This window comes from Phodopus roborovskii, unplaced genomic scaffold, assembly GCF_943737965.1.
Source record: "Phodopus roborovskii unplaced genomic scaffold, PHOROB, whole genome shotgun sequence".
Classification (NCBI taxonomy): domain Eukaryota; kingdom Metazoa; phylum Chordata; class Mammalia; order Rodentia; family Cricetidae; genus Phodopus; species Phodopus roborovskii.
Window position 1 is genome coordinate 10,419,131 of NW_026126571.1, and position 15,682 is coordinate 10,434,812.

General features: G+C 42.3%; 1 protein-coding gene across 4 annotated transcripts in view; it reads right to left on the minus strand.

Moving 5' to 3' along the window:
- Positions 1–15,682, minus strand: part of Immt (inner membrane mitochondrial protein) — a 37,633-nt gene extending 21,951 nt beyond the window's left edge. For all 4 annotated transcript variants that reach the window (XM_051203198.1, XM_051203196.1, XM_051203197.1 and 1 more), the window contains exons 1-3: positions 15,554–15,682; positions 2,767–2,840; positions 1,259–1,448 (exon numbers count right to left, since the gene is read on the minus strand). In XM_051203198.1, the coding sequence (XP_051059155.1) occupies positions 1,259–1,448; positions 2,767–2,840; positions 15,554–15,598 (309 nt within the window). In that variant the 5' untranslated portion in view covers positions 15,599–15,682. The remainder of the gene's footprint in view (positions 1–1,258; positions 1,449–2,766; positions 2,841–15,553) is intronic.

Genomic DNA, 15,682 nt, shown 5'->3' on the forward strand with positions numbered 1-15,682 from the left:
ACCAGGTTTTGATTTCCAGCACCCACATGGCAGTTCCCAACTGCCATCCTCTGGTGGTCTCCATGGGCACAGGAACACCTGCAGTACACGAACATCACAAACATACATACATACAGGACAAAACACCCACATGCTTAAAATAAAAAGTTTAAAAAGGGGGATGGAGAGATGACTTGGTGGTTAAGAACACTGGAGGCTTTTCCAGAAGACCCAAGTTCGATTCCCAACACTCACATGGTGACATAACCACCTTGTAACTCTAATCCCTGGAGATGCAATGAATTTGTTTTAAAGATGAGCTTAAAAAATTTAAGCTATGGCTGGCAAGATGGCTCAGTGTGTAAAAGCACTTGTACATGCCTGACAAGTTGAGCTTGGTCCCTGGACCCCGCAGTGGAAGAACACACTCCCCAAAATTTACTCTTACCTCCACACTCATGTTGGGACGGATGGACAGACGGACACATACACATATCTTTTAAAATCTTAAGCTAAGGTGTTTGTATGAAGTGAAACTGAAGGATATGCACAATGCTCCAGGAACACTGGAAACATCCCTGTCACTTTCGACAAACAGCAGGCAGCTACAACTGTGACTTTTTTCCTTGTCTAATGTGAGCTGCAACAATCGGTCCCATCCTGACCACTCTACATCATGTTCTTAGTGCACGGAGTCAGGCACACGGCCACAATGGTGCCTCACTCCACAGACCAGCTACCTTTGTTCAACATACTTCTTTGATTTACCCTTATGCAGTGTGGTTATTTCTTATGTTATAATTAAGAGTATTTATTGAATTCCCAAAGGCTAAAATTCTACATGTATAGATTACTGTTAGTTCACATTGGGAGAACTGACATACATCTGGCAAGTTGCATTGAGTTATACACAAATACTAATGTCCAGATGCTTTTAAAAAGTATTCCATAGCCAGGTATAATGATACATGCCTGTAATCCCAGAAGTTAGCAGGCCAGAGGATAAGGAACTCAAGGAGAGTCTGAGCTACTGTCTCAAAAATAAACAGTTGAGTGAAAGTATTCTATAGCATAAACTGAAATACTGTTTAAAAATTTTTCCAGTTCCGCTGGGCAGTGGTGGCTCACACCTTTAAGCCCAGCACTCAGGAGGCAGAGAGACAGGCAAATCTCTGTGAGTTCAAGGCCAACCTGGTCTACAGAATGAGTTCCAGGACAGCCAGGACTGTTACACAGAGAAAACCTGTCTTCAAAACAACAACAACAAAAAAATTCTTACCGGCTTCTTTGGTAAGGGAACAGTATAAGGTGCAGAGCCAAGAACCATCTCAAAGAGCTTGTCTGAATAAGGTATCGTTTTCTCTACACTTTCCCGGAAATGGGAATCCCATTTGGCATACAGGATAGTACCGCCAACCCCTCCACCAACGAACAACAGGCCAGCTCCAGCAATTTTACCAGCAGTCAACCTAAGAGAGAAATAGGAAAAAGATCACTTTCTTGCTGTCCTTTGTCCACTTTCCTATTGAGTCTTCCAGACGCCCCCTCCCACTTCTCCACCACTGACTCAGAACACAGCAGCCCACAGCAACACCACAGCTGCAAACCACCTTTCTTCATCATTTTCAACATGTCTGCCGTATGCACTAACAATTCTATATGCAATAACAATTCTATACCCGAGAACAAAAACTTTAAAAGAATCAAGCAGCCTCTTATTTAACCCTTAAAACTCGATGTTCACAATTATGAGATTATGAGATTTCCTCTGAAGTCCCTCAAGTCACTGACTTTCAAAGCTCCTCTTCTCTAAGCTTTTCTCTAAGTACAATAATGTTTGTAAATCATTTACAAAAAACCAATTCTAGCATTCTAAAGGCGAAGGCAGGAAGACTGCTCTAAGACTGAGCCAGCCTGGGCTACAGAGCAGAACTTCCTTTTCAACAAAATCTCAATCTGAAAATTTCTGAGCTGGAGAAGTCAGCATGTCCCAAATTGGGAAAGGAAGACAATAAAATGTCACCAGGACTAACAAGTACTTTTTAAACTTATAGACATGTAGTCAGGACCTAAGCGCACTCCCATAAAACAGAAGCAAGCATGTGTGCCCTGTGCCACAGTTACCAACAAGCAAAGCTTCCCCCAAAGTGACGTGACAGAAAGGACTCAGAGCAAAGCTTCAGTGCAATACACCAGTTCCCTCTTCTCTGGTGGATTTGTACCAAGAACCCCAGGACATGCCTGAAGCCACAGACAGAAGAATCAAATGCTGTATTTCCTATCATATGTAATTATGGTAAAGCTTAACTTATGAACCAAATACAAAAAAGAGGTACAGCAACAATAAAATGGAGCAATTTTTACATTATATTACAATAAAAGTTTTGTAAACGTGGTTTTCCTCAAAATACATTATTGATGCCCAGCACTCAGGAAGTAGAGGCAGGCAGAGCTCTCAGGCCAGACTGGTTTACACAGTGAGTTCCAGGACAGCTAGGGCTGTCTCAACAAAAAGAAAGAAAGCAAAGAAAAATCTTACTGTACTGCACTCAGCCTTCCTCTGATGACCATGGGTAACTGAAACCACGGATGTGATCAGAATACTGTTTCCTTAATAAAAGTTAATTTATGCAGCCATGTCCACTTTCAAAGTCACACACACACACACACACACACACACACACACACACACACACTCACAGACACACACTCACACACACTGACACACAGCACACCTATCATTAGCACACAGTAAAGAAACTGGTCCCAGGGAGACAAGTCACATACCCAGAACTGCTTGAAGTGGAGTATCTACGGCATGGTCGTAGTGGACGGAGAACAAACTTCCCACACAAACAACTCTAAAGGAAGAGAAGACATTACATCAATACTTTAAAGAAATCTGGAAGCATAATGCCTCATACTTTTAACTCCAACACTGCAGGTTAGGAAAGATCACAAACTACAGGCTAAGACACAGAGCCAGACCATCTCAAAATACAAAACAAATAAATCTCAGAAGCTTTCAGAAAAAATATTTTATTACAAATGTATTAAAACAAAAATCACTTTATATTCAGAAAAAAATCCACCACAAAACACTTTTTTTAAAAAGGTTCATTTATTTATTATGTATCAAGTGTTCTGTCTGCATGTATCCCTGTAGGACGGAAGAGAGCACCAGATCTCATTACAGATGTTTGTGAGCCACCATGTGGTTGCTGGGAATTGAACTTAGGACCTCTGGAAGAGCAGGCAATGCTCTTAACCCCTGAGCCATCCCTTCAGCACCACAAAACACTTTTCTGGATGTTTAAAACCAGTCCTGCACCAACACTAAAAAGGCCGAAGCACAGCCAGGCACAGTGGTGAACACCTGTAATCCCAGTATACAGCAGGCAGAGGCAGGCACATCTCTGTGAAGCACAGCCAGGCACAGTGGTGAACACCTGTGATCCCAGTATACAGGAGGCAGAGGCAGGCACATCTCTATGAGTTCAGTCCAAGGTCACCATGGTCTACAAGTAAGTTCCAAGACAGCCAGGGCTACAAAGAGAAACCCCGTCTCTAACCCCCATCCCACCCCTAAATAAGGCTGAAGCAGGAAGACGGCTACAAGTTCCAGGTCAGCCTGAGATACACAGTGAGACCTTATCTCAAAAATCAAGAACAAAACAAACCCCCAAACCTCAAAACAGTAATGCAAAAAAAAAAAAAAAAACAAATATTTGTCATTTAATTTTTAAGATTTTTTTCGTGTTTAAATTACATTCATTTATTTAGTGTGTATACGTGCACACATAGGCCTCACCCCATGTGTAAGGGTCAGAGAACAGCTTGTGGGAGCCATTTTTCTATTTCTCCTATGTGGGATCTGGGGGGGTCAAACTCGGACTTGGCTGTAAGTGCCTTTACTCACTGAGCTATCCCTCAGTCCTGTTATTTATTTGTTTGCTTGTTTAGTGGTGGGTAAGTTGCAATGCCATGGAACATGTGTGGGGATAAAACGGACACTTTGTAGAGTCAGGTCTCCCCTTCCACCCGTATGTGGGTTAAAGGGCTCAAAAGGCTCCCCAGGCTTGTGCAAGCACCTTTACCAGGACCGTCTGGCTGGCCCCAGCTGGTTTTGTTGTCATTGTTGTTCTGTGAGACAGAGTCTACATAGTCCTGATTGGCCTTGATCTCCTGACCCTCCTGCCTCCAACTCCCAAGCGCTAGGATTACACATAAGCAACCTTTAATACTTTGAAAAGAGAATCATCAGACCCAATTGGCGCTTTTAAGTGTCATATATGTGACTTATTTCTTGAATGCCATGAGAATTTTCCATAAGCTTTCTAAACTGGTTACGGGGGCATGACCCTGGGCTGTGTGCCTTATCAAAGTCCTTTCATGGAATCCTCTCTGCTTCTTGTGCACCAAGAGGTATGAATCTCCTCTGTCACGTATTTGTACCCATTCCCAAGATGTTCCGCTTCCACTATGGGCCCAGAAAAGCAGGCTATGTGGATGGACTGTGCTCTCTAAAACAATAAGCCAAATAAATCTTCCCTGTTTACCTTGCATATCTGTCACAGCAACAGCAAAGTCTAACTCCTAATACATGGTGAAGAACAACCCAGACTAAATTTAAACAGAGAAAAAAGTAAAAGTAAAAAAGGTGCTGGATGCTCCAAGAGAAAAGGAACCAGCCACAACTGTGACTTAGGTGCAGACACTCTGCATATTCTGGAAAAGAAATAGAAGGTGTAAAAAACAAGAACTCAAAGGAGAGAACTGAAAACTGCACAGAAAAAAATCCCAAGCACCATGAATGACCCCCAATCAAGGATCATATCTAGCTGGATTCTGCATTTGTTATGGAACTGACTGTGACTGCTGGGTACCTCTTGCTTTTCTGAAAGAAACTATCCACAGAAATTATCCTGTGCCTGTCACCCCAGTAGATGCTGATATAGAATAGGAAGCAGATGACATTAGTACTCTGGTTTCCAGAATAAAACTGGAGGAGGGTAAGAACTTTAAGGCCACATCAACAGTGTCTTACCCATTTTACAATCTGAAAAAAAAAAAAAAAAGCTAAGCTCCTGGTCTAGTGCTGACACTATGAGAGAGGGTTGCAATGGGGAAGGAATATCAGTTGCTCAGACCTTCTCCCTACAAAACATAGGGCTGAATGTATTACACATGTACATGGGGGCGGTGTCAATTGTATTAGCCCTCACCCCCACAAAAATAGGGCTGAGTGCGATACTACGGACTGTAACTATGCAGCTGTGCCAAATGCTCTTCCAGAAATGTGCTGCTCCTTATCAAACATGAATTCTATGTGTTCTTCCCTGATACTGTATGATGTTTTCTATGAGGATTATCTAGAATAGACAAACTCATAAAAATAGTAAACAGATAGTGGCTGCCAGGGTTAGGGAAGAGGGATGGGGTCAGGGGAGGTGCAAAGGCAGGCTTGGTTAATAATTCACTAACAGAGGACAGTGAACGTGATGCTCTGTGCCTTCTCAGACTACAACATAATGGATATGGGTTCTGCCTGACTGTTCTCAGAACCAACTGCTAAGCTGTGAGGAAACCCAAACACAGAGATGCTACAAACATGACTTCCAAGGCTGAGCCGAGCCAGTATCAGCAATCGAGCATAAGAGAAAGGAGTACTGGGAAATGACGGGTCTCAGGCACCATTTTCAGGGTCAACAATTGCTTAGTTGATTCCAGAAAAAAAACCTAGAACAGAAGCAGTGAACAATGCTGTTATTTTCCCCTGACTCAAGGGACTTGTTACGTGGCTAGGTGAGCAGATTTATATTTTTTAAATAATTTTTCTACTTAATAAATTTTATTAGATTTATTCAACTTACTTTTTATGTGTTTTATCAGCATGTATGTATATGTACCATGTGCATTTTTGGTGCCCATATAGAACAGAAGAGGGCATCAGGTCCCCTGGAACTGGAGTTATGGATACTTGTGAGCCACCATCGGGGTGCTGGCTCTACAAGAGCAACAGGTGCTCTTAACTCAGCCCCCCAATACATTTTTCATTAATTTATTTTTTTTTTTGTATGTGTATTCATGTGCACAAGCCACAGCACATGCATGGAGCGCAGAGGACACCTTATAGGAGTTGGTCTCTCCTTCCATGTGGTTTCCTTGGCAGCACGTGTTTTTACCTGCTCAAAAACAGTATTGATTTACATCAAGGATTTAAGGACATTTGATAGGTTTAAATCAGCTGCAATCAGCATGTTTTATTAAAACTCACACTGTTCTGTCTTTCACTCCCTAAATATAAAGTGTTTGTCTAACTCTGCTTCTAATACTCGCTGGCAGGTTTTATTTCTGTGTCTGGTAAGGTCATCATTTGAACCTTAGTGATACAAAGTATATCAACAAGGCTGAATAATAATCATAGCCACTACCAAGTTCTAGAAATCATAGGAGGCTTTCACCGTCCAAAGGGAAGCCTAGGCTCTTTTAAACTGCCACACATCCCTCCTGCCTCTGTCACCTCATCCCTAACCCTGGCAGCTACTATCTGCTCATTGTTTCTATGAATGTCTACTCTGGATAATCCCTAGGAGGGAAATCATACAATATACTGCCTTCTGCTCCAGGCTTTCCAAATTGTTTTTCAAAGCAACACACATATATATTTCCATCAACAATGTTTGAGGGTTCCAATTTATGTTCTCACCAACATCTCGTTATTGCACTCCTATGTTAAAAATCATAGGAATGGGTAGGAGCTTAGTACCTCATTTAGCTTTGACTTAAATTTCCTAGGACCAACAATTTTCCGTGTTTCATATACTAGCTTTACATAGATGGTTACTCATGCGCTATACAATTTGTTGTTGTTTTGTTTGTTTTCTGAGATAGGGTCTCTCTGTGTAACCCTGGCTGTCTTGGAACTGGCTCTATAAACAAGGCTGGCATCAAACTCAGAGATCAGCCTGCCTCTGCCTCCGAGTGCTGGGATTAAAGCTGTGTGCCACCACATAGTTTTTGAGTTAACTTCTTGTCAAACTGCAGGAGTTCTTTGCATTTTCTAGATACCAGGACCTTATCGTATATTTGAAATAGTCCCTCATTTTTTCACTCTCAAGTATCTTAATAATTATTTTCTTGCTATGATGAGATACCTTGATTAAGACAACTTACAGAAGAAAGTTTATTTAGGGTTTACAGGTCCAGGGGGTGAGTCCACGACTGCCATGGTGGGAACGCTACATTATGTAAGATGTGCTTATAACTCTGGGTTAGCAGCCCCTAGACCCTGGCCTCAACATCTCTGAGTGTTTATTAACATGCATTTTAAAAATCATTTTCTTTTCTTTTTTTAATAAAGTGTTTTAGGTCTCCTGATCTTCCCTGAGTGTTTTCTTTACCAGTTCTTTATTCTTTTTGTCCTTGTAATGTATCACCAGGCCCAGCATTTTTGCAGTGACCTTTAGGTCCTGAGAAAGGGAAGGGAAGGCTAATAAACACGAGCAGGAGCAAAGAGAAGGCTGCACAGAGGGACACAACTACTTTCCAGCATGTGTGGCCGACAGTCTGCTCCACCAACAGACAAATTCGGTGAAGGTCTTCAACAAGCTGCCCGGTTTACCATCAAAACAGTAGTCTTTCCTCCTTTTTTCCTTAAAGGGTTATTTTCATTTAACGTGTATAGATGTTTTGCCTGAATGTGTATCTGTGCACCATATATGTGCAGTGCTCTTGGAAGTCAGGGAGCGCATTCACAACAATGCTAAAGTGGCTAAGAACCTGAGACCAGATAGGTCATGGGCCTAGGGGAAAAACCCACTATTATTATTCTGCTAAAGGAACATAGCAATAAAATGACTCCCAATGGCACTGCTCTACCCATAAACCAGAGCATCACTCAGCCCTCATCAGAAAAGATTCTTCTTGTTATAAATAGTAATTAACAAAGAGATTCACAACTGGACAAGTGCAGGGAGTCAGAGACTCTGGAGCACTCAGCTCTAAATAGAATATCTGTATCAAACCCCTCCCTCGAGGCTCAGAGTTCTGTACAGAAGCAGCAGAAAGAAGTGGAGGATGGCTCCAAGGAAACCGCCTCTTCAAGACACAAGACTGCTAACACATCAACACACAGACTGTGACAGCACCCATCCGACCTGCACAAGTCCCAAACAGATAAAGCTGCAGCGCTGAGAAAGGGAGGGACACAGAGCCCAGCCCTACAGTAGGTGCTACTGCAAGTGACAGCTGCTGGGAAAGGGAAGGCCCTTTTCTCCCATGGAGTGCCGATGGATGCACCAACTACACTGCAAGGCAGCCCAGGGAGTGGGCTGACACCAAATGGAGTCCACGTTTTGTGTGTATGTGCTTTGTGGTTTGCTTTGCTTTGGCTTCTATTTTAAGTTTATCCTTTTCTCTTTATTTTTTGTTGTTTTCCCTACTTTGTTGAAAGAATATGAAGTTAGGTACAGAAAGGCTAGGGGAGAGGAAAGTATATGATCAAAATAAATTGCATGAAAAAACATTTCAAAAACTTTTTAAATAACAAAGAACTACATAAGTATTATATTTATAAAGACAAATAGAACTAAGACATTTAAAATGTTTTCTGTATTTTTATTTATGTGCGTGGATGTGTGTACACAGCATACACGTGTATGCAGGCCAGAAGAGAGCATCATCAGATCCCTGGGAACTGGAGTTATAGTTGTTTGCTACTTGGGTGCTGGGAAGGAAACCCAGGTCCTCTGAACGAGAAAGCAACTAGTCTTCTTAGCCACTGAGTGTCTCTCCAGCCCCCTCCCCTCTTCTTTTAGGGTACAGACAAAGAAAGCTTATGATATTATTCTCAGTATTTTTGACCTAGATCAAATGAATGTATTCCGTGCAAATGACTACTTCCAAGTATGATGTGTGGGGGGAGGCTTAGCCCAGGCTGAAAACTCAGGTCCTCTAACCCTAATGGTCACCTCTCAAAGACTGAACCTGAAGAGATTGGACAGGGATAAAAGGAACAGACTAGGGAAGAAAAACACCGAGGAAGGACCTAAAAGCACATTCCTGAAAAAATACATGTGAAAATTCAAGGATAAGTAAGTTAAACTAAAGAATGAAAAAGGTACCATCTCTGATGGTGATGGGTGTGTGTGTGTGTGTAAGGGGCATGTATTTGAGTAAGGTTAATATTTAAAGTGGTGAATTTTTTAAGTAATAACACGTGTGAGCTGAAGGCCTGCCTAGAATAAAAGCAAAGACTTGCCTGGCACTGGGCCTTTGGACTGGAGTTGTGCATGCTGGGCCCCTAAGTTTCCATATTGCTGGCCTGCAGATTGCAACCACACCTGGCTTCCTCAGTCTCTGCTCTGCCAGCCCACACAGCAGACTCTGAATTTACCAGCTCCCATTAACTATGTGAACCCAGCCCTTATGAACCAAGCTTTCTATACACACACATACACACACACACAGTTTTGTTTCTCTAGAGAACCTTAATACATCACCAGAGGCCCTAAAGCCTCATGGGTGAGTTTTAAAGAATGTCAGCACACTTGTTCAGAGTAAGAAAAAAAATATCATAGATGGCTCCAGCGTGTCACATTTATTGAGCATCTACTAGGAGCCAGGGACTGTGACTACCAGAAATATAGCACCAAAAAATATAGGCACAGGCTAGTTGTGGAGTTTAAAGACTTCTGTGGGACAGGATTGTCCTATATACAGCCCTGGCTAACCTGAAACCTAACTACAGAGACCAGGCTAGACCCCCTCTAATGGGTGAGCAGTGGGGATTGCAGGCATCCAACACCACACTTAACTTGGAACTTACACTTAAATGTAAAAAAACACACAAGAAATATACTGTCAGGGGCTGGAGAGATGACTCAAGAGGTTAAAAGAATGTGCTGCTCTTCCAGAAGTCCTGAGTTCAATTCCCAGCAACCACATGATGGCTCACAACCATCTGTAATGAGATCTGGTGCCCTCTTCTGGCCTGCAGGGATACATGCAGGCAGAACACTGTATACATAATAAATCTTAAAAAAAGAAATACATATCAAGTAATGCTAAGACATACAAACACGAGTGCAGAAATGGGAGTGGTCTCAAGCCCACTTTATAAAAGAAAGGCCTCTCTGAAGGGAAGGGGGTGTATTAGCAATTACCTGAAAAGGAGGTGAGTCAAGCAAAGACCAGTGTAGAGGGCAGACAAAAACAAACAAAAGGACCACCAGTGAAGGCTCTGCTACAGGTACTACCGGGAAAGACAGGGAAGGAGCAGAATAGAACACAGATGTGAAGAGCCTGGCGGAGTGTGCAAAGGAGCAAGACTTCATCCTGAACAAAGAGCGTGATGTTACATGTTCACTTTCTAAAAGTCCTTTACCAGCCAGGAAATACTTACTTGAAGAGAAACAGAAAAGACAGAAAATATGTAAGCAGGTGGGATTTGCCAAAGTATAATAATTTGGTAAATTGATAACAAATTAGAACTCACAAACATAAATGCACTCGGGAGGCAGGCGGATCTCAGTGAGTTCAAGGCCAGCCCAATCTACAGAGTGAGTGCCAGGACAGAGAAATCCTGTCTTGAAAAAACAAAAGAAAGTCATCTCCTTAGGGATGAAAGTTCTGGGATGAAGGTTCTGAAACTTGATCTAATCCCTAATCAAAGAATGTAGAAAAAAAATTTCAGGTACCTACCTGCAAGATCAAGGCAATAAAACAAAAAAATCAAATTTAAGTCAATTTGGGCAACGAAGTGAGACTCCTATATCAGGAGAAAAAATAAAGTCAAATGAAGAGAGCTGTGACGATATATATTAATATACATATACATACACACACACACACACACACACATACACAATACAGATATATATCAGTGATAAAATGCTTACTAAGCACACACAACCCCCTAGGAGCAATCCCCAATGGGGAAAATAGGAAAACAAGCAGAATCAGAAGAAGAAAATAGGGGTGGGAGTGATGGGAGATGTGATTCTGTGTATATGTTTCTCATACTGGTTAATAATAAAGCACTGTTGGCCAACAGGAAAGCAAGATAGGCAGGACTAGGAGACGAGGAGGAAAGAGGAAGTGGTAAGGAAGAGTCAAGATGGAGAGTCTGAAGAAAGCAGTATGCCGCCGGCTCCCCGGTAAGAGAAATACATAGATCAGCAGAAATGGGTTAATAATTAAGGCAGAGCTAGCCGATAAGAAACAAGTAACCGCGCCAACAGCATTGTATCAAATACAGAGTCTCTGTGTATTATTTGGGGCTGGTGGTGCGGCAGTGGGACAAGACCAGCGGCAGCGGGCAGAAAAACCATACACGTTACAAATGGCGCCCACGTGGCTAGTAAGAACTTCCACTTAAAATGCTTTCTGGGTGGCACTGCAGACCAAGGCGGTGAGCACAGCTCTCAGTGCTGGCAGTAAAAGTACCCGCCACCATCTTTGGTAAACCGCGGCAAAAACAAAGACTTTCATTTTAACAATGTTGTTGTTTAACAGATAAAGACTCATGGCCAAAAAAAAAAAGATAAAGATTTACAGTAGAGACATATTCACGTTAACAAAAGGTGCTAAAAGTTTACAGTGTGTTTTAAAAAAATACATAGGCTTGGGAAACAAAAAAAATGGTTTTAAATAGACAAAGAGGAACTGGGTGTGGTGGCACACACCTTTAATCCCAGCAATTGGGAGACAGAGGCAAGCAGATCTCTTGTGATTTCAAAGTAAACCTGGTATGCAGAGTGAATTCCAGGACAGATAAGAGTTACACAGAGAAACCCTGTCTCAAAAAATAAAAAAGAAAAGAAATGGAGTAATAATAAAGCCATGTAAAGATGAAAAGCTTAGAGAGAATCTGGTTATTGTATGCTATTGTGTTGTCTCTGCATTGTTTGACTGCTGAGGAAATAACAACAACTGATAAAGGAAATGCTGCTGCATTAATTCAATTTATATATTTTAAAAATGCTTTGACTCCAACATTTAAGTTCAAGGACAAGTTACTGGGGAAAAGGATTTCTATTTTTGTTTCAACAGAAAATGAAAAGCTATGGATTCCTTCCAGACTAATGTGGTTTGATCAAGCCAGGCCCCCTGAAACAGTCGCTGATGATCCAACATTCAAAACAGCTTGGACAAAGCAGCCTCGAAGACTACAGCCAAGATTTCTGCAACTTCTCAGGATCCCCCATGACAGCGCCCCCTGTCAGCAGGAAGTAGTTTGGAAAGAACGACGCCCAAATTCCCAAATATTGTTTATAAATGTTTGTTTTCATTTAAATGGACTTGGTTATAAATGGGTAATGATCACAGCCAATTCTTTTTAAAGGTAAAAAGGGGATTATGGTATAGATATGAATACTTTGTTTTGGAATGGATTTTCATTTATTGATACAATTTAAGGTCAATTTTGTCATATGTATATTTCTCCTCTTGTTTGTATAGCTCATTTAGAAATGTAATGTATAATGTAGTACAGATTATAGATAATTACCTATGATAGTCAAAGCTTAGAGTTTAGTTAGGGTTTTCAAGATACACAGAGATGTATTTAAGATAGATAGGAATTCTTCAAATCTTTCAAAGACCTACAGAATATGGCATTTAAAATGGTTTAGGGTTTTTCTTGACAATGAGACATAATTGTTCCTGGCAACACCACCTGCGTCAGAAAGGAAGATGAAGATGGACATTGAAGAAACTCATTATGGAGTTTACTTCCAATATGGCAAGACTAGCCATTTGGACAAGATACTGCTCTTGTCTGGACTGTTTGACTTTATGCTGTATAAACTGGACATGCAGGACCCACAGAAAAGTGACTTCTGATTCAAGATGGACATTGCTACAGAGATCCTGCTTCATGGAAGAGTCTTCGAGACAGTATGCAGGACACGGAGAAAAGTGACTGACAAACTGCCAATACAAGAAGACAGTATAAAGTTTTCTGCTTTACTGGAGAGTCTGTCAGACACACTATGGCCTATGGGCTGAAGATGGAAGATTACAAAAGAACTTCGGGTGACCAGGCAGTGAGTTGTTTCTGTCATTTCTAGAGTTTATATATTATCCTTCTGTGGTCTTTGAAGGAGTTGAAGACAGATAGTTATGGTTATAGTTTTCATTAGTTAGGATTAAAGATAAGTTACTTAGACTTTAGACACACAAAGATAGAATAGATGATGAAATATTTTCTTCAAATCTTGCTAAATGTTAATGGACTAAATATTGTTAACTGTGATTCTTACTTGATAACTGTTGTATAATATATTTTGCTATGTTAAGGTTAAAACCCTTCTTTTTATTTAGACAGAAAAGAGGAAATGATGGGAGATGTGATTCTGTAAATATGTTTCTCATACTGGTTTAATGAATAAAGCACTGTTGGCCAACAGGAAAGCAAGATAGGCAGGACTAGGAGACGAGGAGGAAAGAGGAAGTGGTAAGGAAGAGTCAAGATGGAGAGTCTGAAGAAAGCAGTATGCCGCCGGCTCCCCGGTAAGAGAAATACATAGATCAGCAGAAATGGGTTAATAATTAAGGCAGAGCTAGCCGATAAGAAACAAGTAACCGCGCCAACAGCATTGTATCAAATACAGAGTCTCTGTGTATTATTTGGGGCTGGTGGTGCGGCAGTGGGACAAGACCAGCGGCAGCGGGCAGAAAAACCATACACGTTACATGGGAGGAATAAAGCATAAGACAGGACCTAAAATATTACGTAAGAGAAGCCAAAATCAGTTCCAAAGAACAACAATATCATGTAGCTGGAGAGATGGCTCACTGGTTAAAAGTGCTTAATTCTCTAGTTCAGTTCCACAGCAACCATGTCAGGAACCCTAAAACCACTTGTTAACTCTAGCTCTGAGGAATCCAATGCCCTCTTCTGGCCTCCGTGAGTGAGTGAGTACCTACCTACCTACCTACCTTCTCTCTCTCTCATACACACAAAGTGAGCAACGATATCCAACACTATAGAAAGAATGAAAAGGTAACGGCAAGAAACCTATGAATTTTATGTTCGATGAGAGTAGCATTCACGTTTTAGTCTCTGACAGAGATTCCCAAAAGTGAACTCTGAATTAGGGAAGTTACCTGGATGGGCTGAGCCTAATAACAAAACATCAATGATGGAGATGTTAAAGGCAGAAGTACATGGTGACAGCAAATGCACATGTTATGAATTGCCTCCAAGTGCCTTGTGGCAAGAAATTGCTAGCAGGTTCGAAAAGCCAAGAGCAGCAGGCTTCAAGAACTGGGACAGAATGGGCTTTACTACAACACCTGCAGAGAGGCTGGATGTTGCTAATTATGAGTTTGGAGGAAGGAAAAAGTACTTATCTTCACATGAAAATCACGGCACCAGCACAGCTAATGCTTCTTAATAAAGTCTTGTATCACTCTAAGCTGAGACCCCACAACACTAATGTCCAGATTACTACAAAAAAAAAATGGTAAACTAGTCAATGGAAGTGTTGTTACAAGCTGCTTAATGTGTCCTGTTTGATAAATACCAATAGAAAACTAACACGGGCCTCATTTTCCTATGCAAGAAGCTGATGAGCAGGGAGAGAAACAAACATAAAAAACAAAATCGCTTGTCCATCCTTTAACCCCAGCAGTCAGGAGGCCTCTGAGTTCAAGGCCAGACTGGCCTATATAGAGAAACCCTGTCTCAAAACAAAAACAAAAACAAACCTGCTAAACTTCTATCATCTCTAGAGGAGCCAGTCTGGGGACTTTTTTCCCAATTACTTCTCGAGCAGCAACATGTTTCCCACAACCTTTCATCAAAGTATTAATGTCTTGAAGATCTTGAGCCATGGAAACAGGGTTTTTTTTTTTAATTTTATTTTCAACGGCAGAAAGTTATATTAATAGTTATGAAATCTTCTTTTAAAAAGCTAAACGTGGTGCCTATCACACCTGAATGTCAGACACGGTAGCAAGTACTTAAGAGACACTGATCCTCAAACTAATCTTAGAAATGAGCACAAGGTCATGACTCCTGTCCTTCCTCAAGCACCAGAAGTTTAAGCTCCAGCAACGATAAATCTTTCACTTTTTCTTTATCGTAGAGTGAGAATAGCTCAAAAAGGTGCTCTCGACTACGAAAACAAACAGCAACCCACCCCGATTCATTGCAACCTTGACCCCTAAAAACGCAGGCTCCCCACCAGTCCAGGAACCTGCTTTAATTAGAGATGCAACAAGCTCCGGGAAGCAATCCCTGCTGGGAATTGTAGTTCTCCAGCCCCGACCTTCACGATTGGAAACTTATCACGTGCCCAACCGGCGGGCCGGGACGCCGGCGGCCAGGATTGGTGCTGATTGGATGCGGGCCCGAAGCCACGCCTCCCTGCGAGCGCTGCGCACCCCAGCGCGCTCCTCCGGCGCTAAGCTCTAGTCACGCCAGTCGAGGGCCGCCCTGGGGCCGCCTCGGCTCCCTGCCCCGCCACCGTGCCCCGGGCCGCGCACCGCGGATGCCTCTCCCGCTGCCGGTTGGCGGCCTGCAGTCGGCGTGACCACGCGCCCCTCGGGGAGAACCCACGCTCACCTGGGCCGCGACGGTCGCACCGGATAACTGACAGGCCCGCAGCATCTCTGCCGAAGTGACGGCGCTGCTGGTGTACGCGGGGACAACCGCGGCGGGGCGGCGCGGCGCGAGAGCAGGGCGTGCGTGCGT